Source organism: Telopea speciosissima, chromosome 10 (genome assembly GCF_018873765.1).
Source record: "Telopea speciosissima isolate NSW1024214 ecotype Mountain lineage chromosome 10, Tspe_v1, whole genome shotgun sequence".
NCBI classification, from domain to species: Eukaryota; Viridiplantae; Streptophyta; class Magnoliopsida; order Proteales; family Proteaceae; genus Telopea; species Telopea speciosissima.
The window spans coordinates 1,003,225-1,021,870 of NC_057925.1; the positions used below are offsets into that span (position 1 = coordinate 1,003,225).

At 39.5% G+C, this 18,646-nt stretch overlaps 1 protein-coding gene across 1 annotated transcript; it reads left to right on the forward strand.

Annotated features, from left to right (window-relative positions):
• The first annotated feature begins 550 nt into the window (after nt 1–550).
• On the forward strand, nt 551–16,681 carry LOC122642763 (putative pumilio homolog 8, chloroplastic). The gene is made up of 7 exons (XM_043836342.1): nt 551–852; nt 1,752–3,785; nt 3,908–4,070; nt 15,281–15,444; nt 15,618–15,876; nt 15,984–16,087; nt 16,217–16,681. The coding sequence occupies exons 2-7, from the start codon at nt 1,837–1,839 to the stop codon at nt 16,254–16,256; spliced, it is 2,679 nt and encodes an 892-aa protein (XP_043692277.1). The 5' UTR covers nt 551–852; nt 1,752–1,836; the 3' UTR covers nt 16,257–16,681.
• Nucleotides 16,682–18,646: the final 1,965 nt, after the last annotated feature.

The following is an 18,646-nucleotide window of genomic DNA, read 5'->3' on the forward strand; positions in this document are numbered from 1 at the left end:
TCCTTGAGTTGGGACGCCAACCACCAATGGCTTATAGAATCTAGACCCAAACAAAAAAAGCTTTGAGATATTTGGTTATCTTTATACTTATGAAAACATTTAATTATTTGAATACTTAGGAAAAGATATTTTATCTTTTTTTTTTTGATAGAAAGGAAAAGATATTTTATCATTTGTATGTTTAAGAATTTTTTGGATTTTGAGCACTATAATTCATAGAACCGATTAAGAACCAGAACCAGCCCACCTGTTAATCAAAAGTTTTGGATCTTAATTTGTGGTCTGGTTCTGATCATGACCCCTTAAAGATGAAACTATTAAGAAATCATACCAATTACCTAGACCAAACCAATTTACAACCCTACCCGAAACCTAACCAAACCAAAAACTCCAAAAGAAGTTAAAAGAGAAAAGATTTAAAAAAAAAAAAAAAAAAAAAAACCAAAAAGGGAAAGAAGAGGAAACCTTCCCAATGATCCCATGCATGGACTCTAATGTGGTTTGGCATTGGCTTCTTTCCCATGTAGTTGGTGTTGGGTGTGGCGTTGGTAACTTGGTATGGAATATGCATTGTGCCATGGTGCCATGCTCTCTCTCGCTCTTTCTCTCTCTCTCTCTCTCTCCTTCCTTGTGAAAACTTCTCCTTCTCCTCCACGCCGCCTCTCTTCCTGACCTTACCAATACCATCTCCATCCCCTTTGCATTTCTCTCTTAATTTACCATAAGACCCCACCGTCTCTCCCACCTTTCTCTGTGTCGCTGCAAAAACACCAAGACCGAAGCTTTTCTTTCTTTCCTTTTTTAACCGATGATGGATAACTCTTCTCTCTAATGCCGGCGCTTCCCTCACTGGTACATCTCTATTGACGTATACTTGCATCGTTCATTCCTTTCTTCATCCATCTATCGCTCAACATCTCCTCTTTCTTATCTATGGACTCTGTTTTCCTTTCTTTCTTTGATAGTAGTGTTGGATTTCCGCAATCGCGGTTACTTCTTATGTATGATTGCAGTGGGTTTTGCGATTTTTCTATTTTTGAGTTTGGTTTTTGATGGTCAGGGTTTTAGGGGTTTTGGTACATTTCATTTTCATGGATTGATCGAATTCAGTTCGGCTTTCTGAATTATTGCGGAAAATTCCGTTTTCTTTCCCACTCTTTATTTTTACCTGGTCGTACGGCTTTCCGGACGTCGTCGAAGAATTCGAGGAATGACTCCTTGGTAATCTGTTTGACGATGATGATCGTGGTTATGAAAGCTTTGCATTTGTCTTGTTTTCTGGGACTGGATTTTGTGCATTGATCCTTTTTCTCGTGTGAAATCTGTTGGTGTTGACTGGATGCCTACATGACTGTGCCTCTCGGTTATAGTGGTTTCTCTGTGGGTTGGGACTTGGGAGAATCGGATGACGATGATGAGTTTCAACACTTTGGTTTCAATGGGTTTTCTGCAAATATAATAAATATACAGGCTTTCGTCTAAACGAAGTCATGAATTTTATAATCTGGTTGCCCTGGATGATGGGCTTGAATTAATGAGTATTCATGCCTCTTATGTTATTTGATAATTTCTGGTAGACGAAAAAGTAACGTTGGTTGTTCATTTGTTCAGCGATGAGTGTTGGTTCCGTAGTAAATTTGATGGGGTTTTTTAACGTTTCAGAATAAATTAGATGACTTATTTTGCCGTTTCTGTTATTTACTGCAATGTCATCCCTTGAGTCAGTTTTCTAACCGGTATAGAGGTTGCAGGGCTTGTCCTTAGATCTGCATTGTCGATTAGAGCTGGCTCTGTTCGGCATCGCATTTTGGTTTCAATCTTTTTGCCATTCAGAAGATGGGCGGAGGGACTGAACAGGACTTTGACGAAATTGATTTCATTCTGGGTGCGATACCAGAAGCAACTTCTGAAAATACGCATCCTGAGGAATCTGGGCATCTTAATTCCTCAGTGAATTTGGAAATGAATCGTCTGGAAGAGGGGGACAGGAAATGTTCTCCACCTGCAACTTTTACTAAGTTCTACCATGCATCCCAGGCAGCAAACCCTGGCAGCAATTCTGCTTTCTATACTGGATTGTCCTTTGAAAGACCCAGAGCTGCCTGTATGAATTCCTCTCAAAGTTCCAGTGATGAGAGTCCTCAGGCCAATGGAAATATGGATGGAGGAAAATTAACTGTGAGGAGCTACTGTCAGTCACCTGTCAAGAATATTGATAGGGAGGACTCGAATCTTCCTGACGATCAATCCTTGACATCTGCATTTGTAGAGTTGGGCTTCAAAGATGGAGTGGCATTGGAATCACCAAGCCCTCAGCTTGTTAACTATAATACATTACAGAGTTGCACCTTTGTACATGAAGGACAGTATCCAAACTGCTTAAAGAATCCTCATTCACGTTTGGATTCCGGAGTAGTAGCAGTTCCCTACCCCTCATCACCCAATACACTAAATGGCATGAATTTGGTGACTGCCGCATCAAATGGGGTTGATAGGTTAAATGCGGAGATGAATGGTCAGCGAAGCACAAATTTTCTAAAACTCAATGTTCAGGAACTAGAGAAACAGAAACCTGGTTCTGGCCAGCCGCTTGAGAATTTATCGGGTGCCCTTGGGGAGCAACTACAGAGCCACCCAATGTATTCTGCAGCTATGCCATTAGCTCCTGGAATGCACTCTTTACAGGTTTTATCAAGCGTTCCTGTCCCTGGAGTGGAGTTCCCAATGATGCCGTATCAGCACCAGTATTTCGTGGAAACACAATCACCTCTTCCTTACATGCAGCCACAGCAAATGGGCCGCTCGCCTCTCACTTGGCGACATATGGAAGAAGAGAGGTATTGTAGGATGCGTCAACACTACCTGTATTCACAACAGCTTCGGAATCAGGGATCAGAAGCTCACCTTTCAATGCAAGCAAATGCGAATGAGGGACTTGGGCCTATGACTAGGAACCTGAGACAGCCTTATTTCGAAATGCCCATCTCCCACCAACTGGAACAATCTAATCGAGATGCCTTTTGGAATAATGCTGCAGCTCGTAGGGGATTTAACTCATCGAATCCAACACTTATGAGCAATGGTGTATGTCATTACTACACTCGGGGGTTTTGTGGAAGGGGTGATGGCTGTCCATTTGCACATGGCCAGAAACAGACATCTGCAAGTAGTTTGGGAGGTAATCCTCCTGCTCTTGCTGCCAAAGACATTGAAGCAGTCCAAGTTATGGACAAAGTGGGAAAACATAGTTTTCCTGAGAAGATTCTAACAAGATCACATGGCTTGAATTCAATAAGAGCTATAAAGCCTGGATCTGATGGAGGACGTGATTCTCTGAACCACAGCAATGCCAACGGGAGGACGCTCTCAAATGGTCATTTCCACCACCACCCATCCATTCTGAATGCGGGATCCTTCCAGCTTGATGGCCGGAACTCACGGTGTTCATCTCCTGATGCTGCGGACATCAGAAATAATAATCTAAGGTCACTGCCTCAAAGGTATAATTCCATGGACGAGGTTACAGGTAGAATATATCTTATGGCAAAGGATCAACATGGTTGCCGTTTCTTGCAAAGGAAATTCAGCGAAGGCACTGCAGAAGATGTTGAGAAAATCTTTCTTGAGATAATTGGTCACATTGTTGAACTCATGACAGATCCTTTTGGAAACTACCTTGTCCAGAAGCTGCTCGAAGTGTGTGATGGCGATCAGAGAATGCAGATCATTCATGCAATTACGAGAAAACCTGGTGACCTTGTTAGAATTTCATGCGACATGCATGGGTCTGTGCTTTCTCCTCAACTTTTTATGCTTTTAATTTTTTGGTATTTTGTATTTTATTTCTTATTGTATTTAATTTGCATAAAGTGTCTCTTCATATTCCCAGTTCCATTCTGTGACACAGGACTCGAGCTGTACAGAAGGTGATTGAGACCCTTAAGACTCCTGAGCAATTTTCAATGATTGTTTCCTCTCTAAAGCCTGGTATTGTGCTTTTGATAAAAGATATGAATGGTAATCATGTTGCACAGCGCTGCTTACAATACTTAATACCTGAATATAGTGAGGTAAGAACTTTTATTCCTCTCCTTTTATGCTCTGCCAATTTCTTATACACTTATTTGTTTACTGCAATGCATTTGTGATGGTTATAAACTTATAACTCAAGTTTATGATTGAACATTGTATATATTAAGGTGATTAAGAGTAATTTGAAGGTGACAGAGAAACTTCATACTGGAAAAAGCTTGTATAACTTTTAGGTGCTTGGGTACTGTTCTTATTAGATATAGTTTCTTTTATGTAATGTGTACTTTCTGCTCCATGTCTTCTTGAATGAGAAAATCATTTACATTCCTTATTGCTAAAGATTCCAAAAACATTTGTGAGGATTTTTCCCTTTCTTTGATAAGACAGGAAATTTTATTAAAGAAAGACCCCTTATGCTCTATTCAGTCTTCAAGAAGTGAGGCTGTACAACCCAACTGTAACCTACAGAAGAAAGTCTTCCCAGTCTCCTTTATTGTTAGTAGAGTTCTTTACTGGTGGATGCCCAAACAACATCTTTTCCTTAACCTTCAAGGTCCACCTTGTACATATGCTCAGCATGATTTTGGAGGCCCTTCAAAAAATGATTCCTTACACCACCACATCTGGCATATGGAACCAACATTTTTCGCCCCTCCTTGAAAACTTTGATTCCCATTCCTCATCTTGAAATAGAAAAGTAACCCAGAAAAAGGTCATGGCATTGCCCAATTCGTCTCATCTTTTTCAGCTAACCATACCTTAAAAGCTGAGATACAGATTCAGCAGCACCCAGACAACAAATGCAGACAGTTCCTGAGAGTAGACCATAAAAGGAACTGTGTTTTAGTAGGAACTCTTAACCCCTTACTCCATTAGAAGGTGAAAGGCACACTTGGGCCCTCCAAAACACCTTCCCCCCAAAATATATAAATAAATCCAGATAGCAGATCCTTCTCTGTTCAAAGGAAGTGCTTACAAGTGCCATTTTCCTATGTATGAGTATGTCTTTTCATTACTTCTCTAGCCAATATATTATCCTTTGTATTTTTAGGAGGATGCTGATAGGAGATATCTTTAGCTTTTGTATAATGTACAATTCTGATATCTCATTTGTTAAAGAAAGCTACTTTCTGTCCGCTGTTTTGTCTTCCCTGAGACTCCTGAGACTTTATGGAATGAATTCTGTTTTCTGATGTAGGCAAAGCATCTCCTGCCCATATAGGTATGACACTTAAGATCTGAAGCATTGACGCTAGGGTCAGATAAACAGGATAATGTTTAAACATACTTTCTCTTTTCTTTTTCCTGCTTGAATTTAACGAACATCTTAATCTAAAGGGAAAGAAGATTGTATTATTAAAGGAACTACATACCCCAACCTAAAGAAAGGGTTTTATATGTAAGAGCTTGAAATTTTTTGAGAAAAATGCTTTCATGTTTTCCAATTCACCAATTCTTCTGCTATATATTGCATGTAATCCATACTCTTTGGTGCTATTTGTGAAGAAAATTTGGGATAGTTTCCATGATATCTGAATGTAATGTTTGTACCTTGTGGCAAAACCCCAATGGTTGGATTAATAGTTAGTTGATTATTAATTGATTGTTTACAAATTTGAGAAATTAAACTAAACTTTGGTTTGCCTAGGTGCCCCGAGAATTTTTTCTTAATCCCTTCAATGACACCCTTGAAACTAGAAGCTTTCATGGCAATTGGCTTGGATTAAACATCTGCCACCTCTTTGATAAAGGTATCTAATGTAGACCAGTCCACAAGAGGATCACAAACTGCAGGTCCAGCAACAGTAAATATTTCGATCGGTTCTCAGATTTGCAGGATTGCAGAACAATAAAATAAATAAATAAATAAAAGAAGGGAAGAAGAAGATAGGGTAGTCTCTCTCAGACTCGGATCTCTCATCCACGACCTCTCACCAATGGCATCTCACCATACTCTCTCATAGAGCAAAGCACAAAGGTTTTTTTTTTTTCTCAATCTCATTAATCACATTCGTGTACAAGGCTGCAGCCTCTTACAAACTGATATAAAAAGACTCAAAAGCAGAATTAAACAGTAAAAAGGGAATGCCTAGCCCAATCCTTAACTAATAAGGTAACATAAACTGAGTAGGAAACTAAAATAATGAAAGAAATTGACTTAAAACAGGACTTTAACCAAACTAATGAAGTAAATCTCGTTTTCCTACTTTCTACCCATATTTTAGGCCCATTAGTGACCCACTACAAAGAAAACCCATGGGATCAAAGGCCCAACACATTCATAACCCAACTCAAGGCTTATTTTCAATAAAATAAGCCCCTTAGGTGACTTATCTGCATCAATTCTCCACTACTTGAAAAAAAAAAAAAAAAACTCGTCCACAAGTTTGGTAGAGATGTTGAATCCGACTTGAATGATCATCCTTCAATGGGAAGTAGAATTCAGTGACCCTTGACTCTATCGTTGTCCCTCCATAGCTCTGATACCAAATAATGTAGACCAGTCACAAGTGCTAACCAGTCCACTAGCGGATTGCAAACTTCAGGTCCAGCGACAGTAAATACTTCGATCGGTTCACAGATTTGTAGGAAAATCAAGAACAATAAAATAAAAAAAAGGAAATCGAAGAAGGGAAGAAGAAGATAGGGTAGTCTCTCTGACTCGGGTCTCTCACCCACGGCCTCTCACCAATGGCATCTCACCATACTCTCTCACAGAGCAAAGCACAAAGCTATGTTTTTTTTTCCTCAATCCATTATTCAAATTCGTGTACAAGGCTGTAGCCCCTTACAAACTTTTATAGAAGGCTAAGAAACATATTCAAACACTAAAAAGGAAAGTCGTAACCCAATCCTTAATTAATAAGGTAACATAAATTGACTAGGAAACTAAAATAATGAAAGAAATTGACTCAAAACTGGATTCTAACTAAACTAATGAAGTAAATCTCGTTTTCCTACTTTCTACCCATATTTTAGGCCTATTAAAGTGACCCATTACAAAGAAGAATCTCATTTCTTGGCTGTATTTTTGAACAAAGCCTGATGATTCTGAAAGCATATCACAAGGAATCTTTTGTATTTAGTGTAGCAACGAGGAAAATGGACTTTGTTGTTTACCGAACAGAATTGTTACTAGTTTTCTTTGTTAATTGGTGAATGAGGTTTGAGGTATACATCAGATGTAGTTTTTCTGTAAGGGAGTTTTCTTACTAAATGACTTTATGAAAAATGGAATTTTGACAACCTAGGTGAAGGCTCTGTTGGGTTTGGTGGAACTTACAAGAGTTAAGATGATTAATTGTCAATTTGTGAGTAGACTACTTTTTAGTAGGTTTGGGATGGGATGAAAAATCCCACACAGTAATGTAGACCGAACTCCACAAATCAAGGTTGTGGTTTGAACTCCTATTGGTCATGGGGGGGTTGGACTGGGCAGCTTAAGTATGTGATTCTGGTAAGAAGTTTTAAGGGAAACAGATCCCCACGCAGGCTGTGTGAATGCTTTCCCCTGCCCTCTCACATTCTGACCATGTTGGCCCCGCACTGACAGTCTCTCTTCTGACTATGTGGGCCTCCTGTTGACAAAACTGCTTCCAAATTCCCCCACACGAGCAGCATTGGAAATCTGCCCTGAGGGGGATAAATTCCACATGATACAATACAATACATATCAAACAATTCATGGAACCATGGACTACAAAGATATAACACAGGCAAACTCTTCCATATTCATCTCTACTTTTTATGAATGTGTAATGATCTCTCCTATTTATATCATGGTCATTCATAGTATTTTTAACTGGTGGTGAGATATCATATATCACTAGATTCTTCCTTGGAATTATTTTTTGACGTGAGGATCCCATATGGTGAATAGTAATGGAAAAAGCCATACTACCTTGTTCACCAAAATTGTGACATTGAGGTTGACAATAGAAATTTCATGCTGGAGTGAGATACTTGTCGGGGGAAGCACCATACTGACCATCATGAATAGTTATTTAATAACTATAACATCATATCTGTGTTGCATTATATACATATGGACTTTAGACGCAGATACATGCCATGTTAAAGAAGAATGGTGCAGATATGAGTCTAGGAGAATTGGATGTCATAACCTCTCTGAGTATTACTTTTTGTGTTCTGCTCTAACTTGATGTGAAAAATTGGGTAAGCTTGCATGTACACATCAAATATTAATAGCTAAATGTATAACCATAGTTGTCAAGGCGGCAAGGCAACCCAAGGTGGTAGAGAGGTGCCTAAGCGCTTAGGCGACAAGGCGCCCGCCTAGGCGTCACCTAGGCGGCCAAGGCACTCTCAAGTGTTATTTTTTATTTTCCCCCTTTTCTAACATTATTTAATGTGCTACAACTATTTTAGTATGCTACAATATATACCTTATATCATAAAAAATCAACACTAAGCCTCCTCAAGTCATAAAAAATCAACATTAAGTTAACTCAAGTCATCAAAATATTTACTTAAATGATATTTGGCATAAATAAGGGCCAATACCAGGTTCGATACCAATAAAACCAATGCAAGGCGCCCTGCAATAAGGCGGTTGTCGCCTAGGCCCCAGCAAAACCGCCTGGACGCCTAAGCGGCGCCTTGACAACTATGTGTATAACTTCCAGGTAAGAAAGATATATCTACTAGTCCATATATATTAAACTAATTTTACCATTTAACAGAACATTCAAAAGAGAGGAGTACAAATGTGGAAGTAATGCAACATGACAATGAAGGTCGTCAAAAGTAAAATTCGAAAATCTACAATGCATTTGGTTGAAGAGATGTTCCTGGTTAAGTGTTGCATATGTTTGGGTTTTAACTCATAATTGCTTTGTTTTGTTTCAATACCCATTTATTATCTGTATTCTAACTGTTACATTTGAATTTCTAATTTAAACTATCAAAATTGACTGTTGGGCTTGCCACTGAAACTGATGGGTCTGGGTTTCATGAATTTGACACTGGTTTTATGCCCGCATCTTGTGTCATGTTAACATGATATTGTAGGGTGTAATGAAGAAGGCTTGTATAATATCATGCATTCTATTCAAAGCAAAGGCGCCTCTATGTATATAAAGCATGAATATATCTAGAAATAAAATCTTGAAAGAGAAAAATTTCTCCTTTAAATGATTTTTTTATTAGGGTGGTGAGGAGACCACTTAAACAAGATGAGGCCTTTAAGGAAGTGATACAGAACCCCAAAACTAGAAGGTGCATATACATACCACTTTGAACTGTCAGTAGTAGTACCCGTATGCTAGACCCTTCATAGTTTGCAGCTCAAAAAAATAAAATAAAAGGTGTTTGACCCTTGAGGCAATACACTAGTGTGGAATGATTACCTATTACCAGTCTGTTGCACTTTCTTCAAATGCTCCTATTTTCTCCTATCGACAATATTCTTACTAGATGTGCTTCTCTGTTTCCTTCCTATCTCCCCTTCTGTTAGTTCAATGAAGAATGCTCAGCTATCTATCAAAATAAAAAATAAAAAAATAAAAAATTGAAAGAAAAAGCCCAAAAAGTGTGAATTGTGAAGTCAAGCATCTCAACTCTACTAACCATATCCTATTTGTGTTTACTACGAACAGATCATCCATTTCAAACAAAGTGTACTCAGGTCACTGGGACTCCCTCCATGGGAGGCAATGCAAGGGATAAGCTTGATACTGCCAAATTTAGTCATCCCTTTTTATACACAGTTCCTGCTGCATGATTAGTTTCCGATCTTCATCTTACAATACACTTAATGGTAACCAGGTCCTGGTTTGCTGAAGTTCATCTCATCGCATGTTTTCAGAATGTTTGTTACCCATAAGTTTACACAAACCTAATGTTTTGTTTGGAACACATTGTTTTCAACTAAAAGTTGTCCATGTCTTAAGTTTTATAGGAGTTCATTCTAAGTGGTTCCTAGATTCTTTATGTAGATATTTATTATTTTTCTTAATTGTAGTCGTTTGTACTTCAAACACTCTTTCTCAAATTTTTACTTCATTAGGAAACCCTGTTCTCTCCCTTGCTCCTGTATCTGAGTTTTTTTTTTAAATTGCCTCCCTAACACATTCACACAGTTGAAGTAAGTGCATGGTTCTTTCAGAAATGGTGGAATAACCCAAGTGTACATGCTCATTGATTTGACCATTTAAATGATGTCCATTTGTTGGATGGGATATCACTCACAATTATAGGAGGACGATCTTGACAAACCAACCTTTGGATTTCTGTGTGGCACCATATCCTTAAATTTTATTTTTCTTATGCAAGTGGGAAATTGAATAGATGCGTAGGTCATTTCAAAATTTCAATACCAGAGTCCTCAGTTGGACCTACCCAAACCAACAAACATATTGATATCCGATGCAGATACATCACCAAAAGTGGCTTATTTTAATGGGAATAAGTCTAGGGTTGGGTTATATACATGTTGGGCCTTTGATCCCATGGGTTTTCAATGTAATAGGTCACTTTTATGGACCTAAAGTATGAGTAATAGGGTTGCATACGGGATTAGTTGTTTTAGTTCCATACTTAGTTTTGTTTTGGTTTTTTTATTCTTAAATTGAACCGGTTCAACCAATGGCTCAATTTAAGTGATTTTAGTAGTTTTTCTTTTAAGTGTTTAGTCGGTCTGGACTAGGACTCTGTTTTGAGTCTATTTCAGCTTCCTAATCAGTTTAGGCTACCTAATAGGTCAAGGATTGGGTTAGGCCTTTTCTTTTTAGTGTAAGAGTCTATTTTTTAGTCTTTTATATAAGGTTGTAAGGGGGGCAAGCACAAGACACAAATTTTTTATATTAATGAGAAGTTTTTTTTTTGCTGCTCTTCTTCTCCATTGCTGTTACATTCAAGTTCTGATTTTTCAAGGATCTTCCATTCAAACAAGCGTTGTCTAAGTACTTCTTCAGCAACAATAAGTTTGAATCGTCCATAACCTTAGCCATTCTTCTTCTAATCCTCCATACACCCAAACCCTATAAATTCATCCCCTTCTCTTTTCAAAAACCCAAAACTCTTAAGGCCCTGTTTGTTTAGAGGGGAAGGTGCGGTGGGATTGTTGGGAAGATGGGACCCACATGTTGGTGGGGTTTTATTGGAGTGAAAATGTTGAGGTAAAGTTACTTTTCCCATGAATAGGCTAGAGGTGGGATTTTGAAGTGTCACATCAGCAGACAAAGCAATTAATGATGTTCCCTTAGCTTTTGTAAGTTCACCACCCCAGGATAACCAAACAAGGATGGGGTGGGATTTTGAAGTGTCACATCAGCATTTTCCCACCCCAATTCTCCCACCCTCTAAACAACTAATTTTAACCTTGCTGCCAATTCATTCCAGCACACTTCCCTCATTAAAACTTAATGTAACCTTCACTGGAAGACTCCCCTACATCAACTTACCCTAACCCTACCATCAAACCCTAAGATCCATTAAACCCTAACCCTAATTTGACCAAAATATCTATTTTTGACCTACCTGAGTTACTGTTCATAACAGATCCTGGTTATTGGCTTCTAGTTGGTCTCCTACCATTCTAGAGCTACATTAATATCTGTGTGGAGATGGCAAATCGGTAGAGAAAATAATTATGAACAGCCACCCACCCCCCTCCAAATAAAAAAAGAACCAGATCTTCAGTCGTTAACAAGGTTCATATAGATAAACGTAGAATATGCAAAACCAGACCTTAAATCCTCAACTAATATGAAATTGAGAAAATAGAATGGATATATAAGAGAAGACTGGGATCAGAAAGTTGTCCTAGAGGACATAGTTGTTAAGGAGGGGCCTGTTATGCAGATCTGGTGGCCCCCTTACTATTAGCGAATGCAATTTCGATGAAAGGTAGACAAACAAATGCTGATTATCGATCCCATTCTTGTCTTACAATCAATTGTTTCAAGGGTGGTTAGTATGTGAGTTTCAGAGTTGAGACATGGATTTGCTTGTGTGCATTTCTGGGGTTGTAAATTCCGGAAACATTGTGAAATTGCTGTCTTGATATCGAAATGGTTCAAGGCTACTGTACTCTTTATTTCTCTAAATATTTCTGTAAGTGTAATTTCTAGAAAAGTAAAATCATGCATGGATATCTCCTCTCACAAGTTTTTCTCCCTATATTTGATTTTGCATCTTGATTTACAATTTGGCATTCAGCGATTGTTTTGCATAGGAGAGGCTCGGTTTTTACTCCAACTTGAACAGTGATATATTCAGTTCAAACTACAGGGAACATATTGCTCCTTTTATTTTTGACATTTTTGTTTTACTTGGGAACACCCTTATGTGATGGATGGCACTTTCAGTTATCTTCTTATGTATATAAACACCCTCATTTATTAGTACAGCACATCATTGTATTTTTTTAAAGTTCTGGAATTAAAACTTTTATCTGAATGACTTTGTATGCATTTCTGTATTGATTTGGTTGTATGTGAAAGACTTTCTATGTGTTTCTATATTGATTTGGACTCTTGTCCATGAGTAACTTGTATTTCATTTTACACACGCCACCCCTTTTAATACAAGAGCTCCAGTCATCTACTATGTCTTGTATATTCCAAGTAATGCATACTGTTTTATATGATATTTTTTTTATTTTTGTAACTCACATTTTGCATAACTAATGCTATAATGCCTAGGAAATTCAGTCTTTTTTTTTGGTATATGAATATATTACCGAACCCCAAGGGGGGGCAGGGAAAGAGAAAAAAATACAAGAAGGAAAGCGGGAAAAGAAGGGGGAAGGGGGAAAGAACTACCACCCAGCCTACGCAGAGGAGGGAGGCCGCAAAAGGCCGACATCAAGGCCCCAATAAGACACAATATACCTGTTCCGGAGGTTATCCAAACAGTGTCTCTGACTGATACACCTGAGCTTGGAAGAAATATCAAAGGAGATGGCTTTCCAAATCACGTCAAAGGATCTAGATTTGGAAGTCCATCTCCTGAGATTTCTCTCCGGCCAAATATGGTGTATGGCAGCGCTAAAAACCAGCTTCCCAATCGTGTCGCAAATCGAGTTTCCCGGAAAAGTCTTAAGCAGCCAAAGCCATTCTCGATCAAAGCTTCGGGCCCTTCTGCTACGCGGCCAAATAGAGGACAATGCTTTATTCCAGATGGTGGAGGTGAAGGTGCAAGCAAAGTAAAGGTGGGGGGTATCTTCTCGGCCAGTCCAGCAAAAGGTACAAGAGGGGGGAGCAGGGATGGTGTGGTGAATGAGAAAGGCTTGGGTAGGCAGGCAAAGTGTTAGGGTTCTCCAAATAGTGAGGCTATGGCGAGGGATGTGACCAGTGAACCAGACTAAATTGTGCCAGGGAACTGAAGGGCCAGGGTCTCTGGAAAGGTTCCAAGCGGAGGAGGAGGTGAAAATACCAGTGGGGGAGTGGAGCCAGATAACCCTGTCCACACAAGGGGATGAGGTGGGCTGCAAGGGGGGAAGGGTAGGCCAGATCTGGGAGAAGATGGAAGTGTTGAGCGAAGGGGGTGGGGACCAGACACCGGAGGAGATAAGGGCAGAGACAGGAGCATCCTTAGGAAGCCCTGAGGAATAAATGGCTCTGGGGCCAAGCAGGTTATAGAGGATTCCAAGAGGGTGCCAGGGGTCAAGCAAAAGGGAGGTGGTGGTGCCGTCAACAATAAAAGAGGAGATCCCAAGAAGAGCAAGGGGCCGAAGGGAGAGGATCTTACGCCAAATCCAAGAGGAGTCGGCGTGGGTTTTGACAGTCCAAATGGAGTCAAACTTAAGGAGGTAAGAGTGGACCCAGGTAACCCAGATAGTGTCCTGGTTAGAAGAAATTTTCCAGAGGAGCTTAAGAATGCCCGCCTTGTTGGAGTCGCGGATGCGACGGATGCCCAGACCGCCCTCAGATTTGGGGAGGCAGATAGATTTCCAGCTGGTAGGGTGGAGGAATCTGGGGGTTTCTTTTCCTTTCCAGAGGAAAGCACATAGGATTTGCTCAATGGCCTTGATGGTAGAATTAGGTATGCAGAAGATACCTGCCCAGTATAAGGAGGAGGCCTGGAGGACAGAGCGGATACATTCCAGTCTGCCAGCATAGGATAAAAGCTTGCCTTTCCAAAGCTGAAGGCGCTTGCGGATGTTGTCGAGCATAGGGATGCAATGATGACTCGACAGCCTGGCAGGGATCAGGGGGAGGCCAAGGTAGGTGACTGGGAGGGTGCCAATGGAGAAGCCAGTGAGCTAGAGAAGGGTCTCTTTGGTAGAGTCAGATATACCAGAGAGGGATTCAAAGAGGTGGAGGGAGTCCATGATGGCAGAGATAGAAGAGTGGGAGGCCTTAGAAAAGATCATTAGATCATCAGCAAAGGCCAGGTGCGAGAGATTGATGTGTTTACACTTGGGGAGCGGAGAGATAAGATGGAGATCGATTTTGGTTTGGAGGCTCCTGGATAGGACTTCAAGGGCAAGGGAGAAGAGGAAGGGAGAGAGGGGGCAGCCTTGGCGGATGCCCACTTTAGAATGGAAGAAGCCGGCGGGGGTGCCATTGACGAGGACAGAGAAGGAGGGGGAAGATATGCAAGCGAAGATCCAACGGATAAAGACGGGGGGGAATCCCATGAGGGAGAGGGCATCACAAATGAAATCCCATCGGATGGAGTCAAAAGCTTTATGGAGATCTATTTTTAGGAGAGCTGCAGGAGAGTGGGATTTGTGCTCAAAGCCTCTGACGATCTCGGAACAGAGGATGATATTGTACGCAATGCTTCGGCCTGAAATGAAGGCCGATTGATTGGGACTGACGAGGGAAGGGATGACAGCCTTGATCCGATTGGCTAGGAAATTCAGTCTTTCTTCAGGCTTTTACATATTTTATACTGTTAGTTGTACACTACTGCCTATGAATTGGTTATATGACTGACTTCTTAGTTTATTACAGGTTCATCATCTTTATATTGCCCCATTTATTGACATTCTATGTTATGATATCGATTTGTTTGCTATATACGAATATTCTGGATTGTGTTGGTACAATTTGTGGTTAGGAATATCAGATGGGGTTTGACTCTGTAATTTTAATTTAACAGCTTTTGTTTCATCATTACTGATTGCAACAATCAATTAAGTCAGACATACTTCCCTTCTGTTCTCCTTGCTCTTGCATAGGAATTAGAATTGCTGCTCTCATTGTAGTTGATTTATAGTCCTTTTGCAGTGTACTAGTTTGCTGATTTCAATGAAACTCTGAGTTTTGTTCCCCAGTTTCTCTTCCAAGCTGCAGTCACACACTGTGTTGAGCTTGCCACAGACCGCCATGGATGCTGTGTGCTTCAAAAGTGCCTTGGCCATTCTGATGGTGAACATAGACAGCGTTTGATCTCTGAGATCACTTCTAATGCTCTTAGCCTCTCCCAAGATCGATTTGGGTACTCACTATATTCTCTTTCTTCCCTTTTATTCTGCAGAAATAGCTAATTTTTTTTTTCATTACTTAAAAGCATATTGTGATCCTGTCTGTGGGTTGTGCATGTTCATGCGTCAAAAATTACTTGTTTTTCTTTCAGTTAGTAATCTGTTTCAAATTCAATTTATTTTTCAGGAATTATGTGGTGCAGTTTGTATTTGAACTTCGGATTCCTTGGGCAACCATTGACCTTCTTGACCAACTGGAGGGTAACTATGGATACCTCTCCATGCAGAAATATAGCAGCAATGTGGTTGAGAAATGCCTGAAATATGCTGGAGAAGAAGGCTGCCCTCGTATCATTCAGGAACTGATAAATTACTCACGATTAGATCAAATCTTGCTGGACCCTTATGGAAATTATGTTATTCAAGCAGCACTTAATCAGTCTAAGGTAGGATATGCTGGAATTTCTCTCTCACACACACATTCTTCTCTACCTATCTGGTTTTATTTTCCTGCTTGCAAATTCCTATGGTTCCACATTTTCCTGTTGAGCAGGGAGTTCTTCATTCTGCCTTGGTAGAGGCTATCAGGCCCCATGTTCCTGCACTACGGACAAGCCCATATGGAAAGAAAGTCCTCTCAAGCAATAGTCTGAAGAAGTAACATGTTTCTTTTATTTAACTCCTGGATCAAGTCACACATCGCTTTTTCCTAAACTACTGTTTGGGTTCTGAGCAATCTCTTGGAGCAGTGCAGCTAAAGTGCTCCCCATAAGACAATTGGTTCAGGGTTCCGGAGGATCTTGTAAAATTATGTAATAAAGAGTAAAGAAGAAAGCCATGAAATTAGCTATTGAGACTTGACTATCAAGCTGGGAGGTGGAACTTAAGAAAGAATGATAGAGATGTCTTGTACAGCCCATCTGAACAGATGAAGGTGAATTTTGCATTTTATTGCCTTTTTCTCTTAGTCAAGTAGTACTTATTTAGAGGTGACATACATGAGTCTGTATGTTAATGAACTCGTGTTATTGCTTGGTAATAAAAGCAGAAGCCGGGGAGGTGTAGAGTTTCTTTATGCTTATGGGGAGGGTACTGTTCAATTATTTAACTGAAGTTATGCTGGTAAGAGTTGGGATAGTTCAATTTATCTAGTTCTCCTGCTAAAGTATCCATTTTGGTAACGAGTAACCTTGTAGACTCTCCTTGTAATTCTCATGATATATCTATGGTTAACATGCCCATGCTATTTTTTCATATGGTATTCTTGTCTTATATGATGCTTTGGTCATTTAATTAAAAAAAAAAATTTTGTGTACCAAAACCCTCTATTTTCTCAGAAAGTAACATCAAATGAAGCTGTTTATGGTCCCTACTCCTAGCTTAAAAATCTATCATTACAAGTGTAAAACATCATTTGTAGGAATCTGAAAACTGTGTTTCCTTTAACATGCAGTCTGTGCAAGGGAAAACCACTAAAATAATCTCCTTCAGGGATCTCCAATCCCTACTGTTTGTCTTTTTTTTTTTCTGGCACCAAAAAGGAAATTCTATTGTTGTTTTAGAGGTCATAAAGCAATGTACAAAATGCCTAGGAAAGCTCACATTGGGGATAGCTAGGATCATCTGATTTTCTCGAATTCATGGATGGAAAGATCATTCAGATGGTGGTACTGATGAACATGTGTGAAACTTGTCTTCTTCATAAAGAGATCCTTCATGGGTATATAATATGGTGTTACCTGTATGCCTACAGCTTTATATTATTACACTGTGACATAGAGCAGCTTGCAAGCGACGCAGATTTGGATTTTGGGACCCTTGGGGGGCTGATTGAGTCTTGGAATTGTCAGGCTTGCACATGTAGAAGACTAAGGTTTCAAATCTTGCTTCTATTTGATCTGAGCCCATGGTAGGAATTCATTCCTCTACATCCAAAACTTTTTTCCCACATGGATAAGAGTTGGCATGCTGACCATTAGATAGATGGGAAACTCTTTGGATAGGCTGCATGTCAAATTTAGTGGTTTATGTCGTGTTCCAAATGATACCTAATGTATGGAAGAGACTTGTTCCCATGTTTTTTGTATGGACTCTGCCATTCAAATATTTTGCTGAAGAATTTCCTGAATAAATGAGGAAAAATGCGATTTCAAGCTCTCTATCAAAGTAAGCTTCAGGTCCACAAAAAATTTCCATGTGGCAAAATGTTGTGGCAATTTTGGTAGTTGATCAATTTCAAATTCAACCATATACTACTACCTGTCTTGGGATGCATCCCCAGTATGTCTACATACTTTTGGTATTTCAACTACTATTTTGCATTCTCCTGTAGTTTTAGATTTTCAAAGCTTTATTTTGTGTTGAAACTTGATATGTGAGAAGGGGACTCATCATGGGTTTATCTTCAGAAATTTTGGGCCCCACATAACACCATGTGTAGATTTTAGGACCAACCAGATAAGAATGTGCCTTTTGGATCACTAATGAGGCACCATTTATTTCTAGGTAAAATCTCTGTGAAAAAGGAAAATCCAACAATAAATTGAGTACCAAAAAATAGGTTCAATTTTTATTTGAAGATTTTCTTTTCACTTGGAAACAAGCTGGGTGTTGATGCTGAATAAATTTTTTTTTTTTTCTATTTAATCTCTTGAGAGGAACACACCTTTTGTCGTCCTATTGCATTATTTTTCTTTGAAGATCTTGTGGTATGTGGTTTCATGAAGTCCAATCTATGTGAAGGAACCTCCTATGGCCCTATACCATTCCATAAAGCGCAAATAGGTTATCTGTTTAAAAAAGAACGTACCTAGTGCATGAGACTCACGCTATTACAGGGTCTGAGGATGCTCATAATATAATGTATGCAGTCTTACCCCCGCTTTGAGAGGAGGCTAATTTTTTATTTGAACCCATGATCAATAAATCCCAATGAAGCAACCTTAACATTGCGTTAAGGTCGCAATAGAGCAACCACATAGTTAGTCAAGATAAGTTATCATCGACCGTCCACAAAATTTTGCCACACATCAGAATGATATGGCAATTTTTGTTGTTGGACAGAAAGCGGAGACTTAGGCCACTTGGTAAAGTGACAAATTCAATCATATACGCCCAGGTGCATTGGGCATGCAAGCCTTCTATCCTCAGTAACATTATTTTGTACTCTCTTATCCTGAATTTTCGAAGCTCCAATGCTATTCTCTTCTATGGACT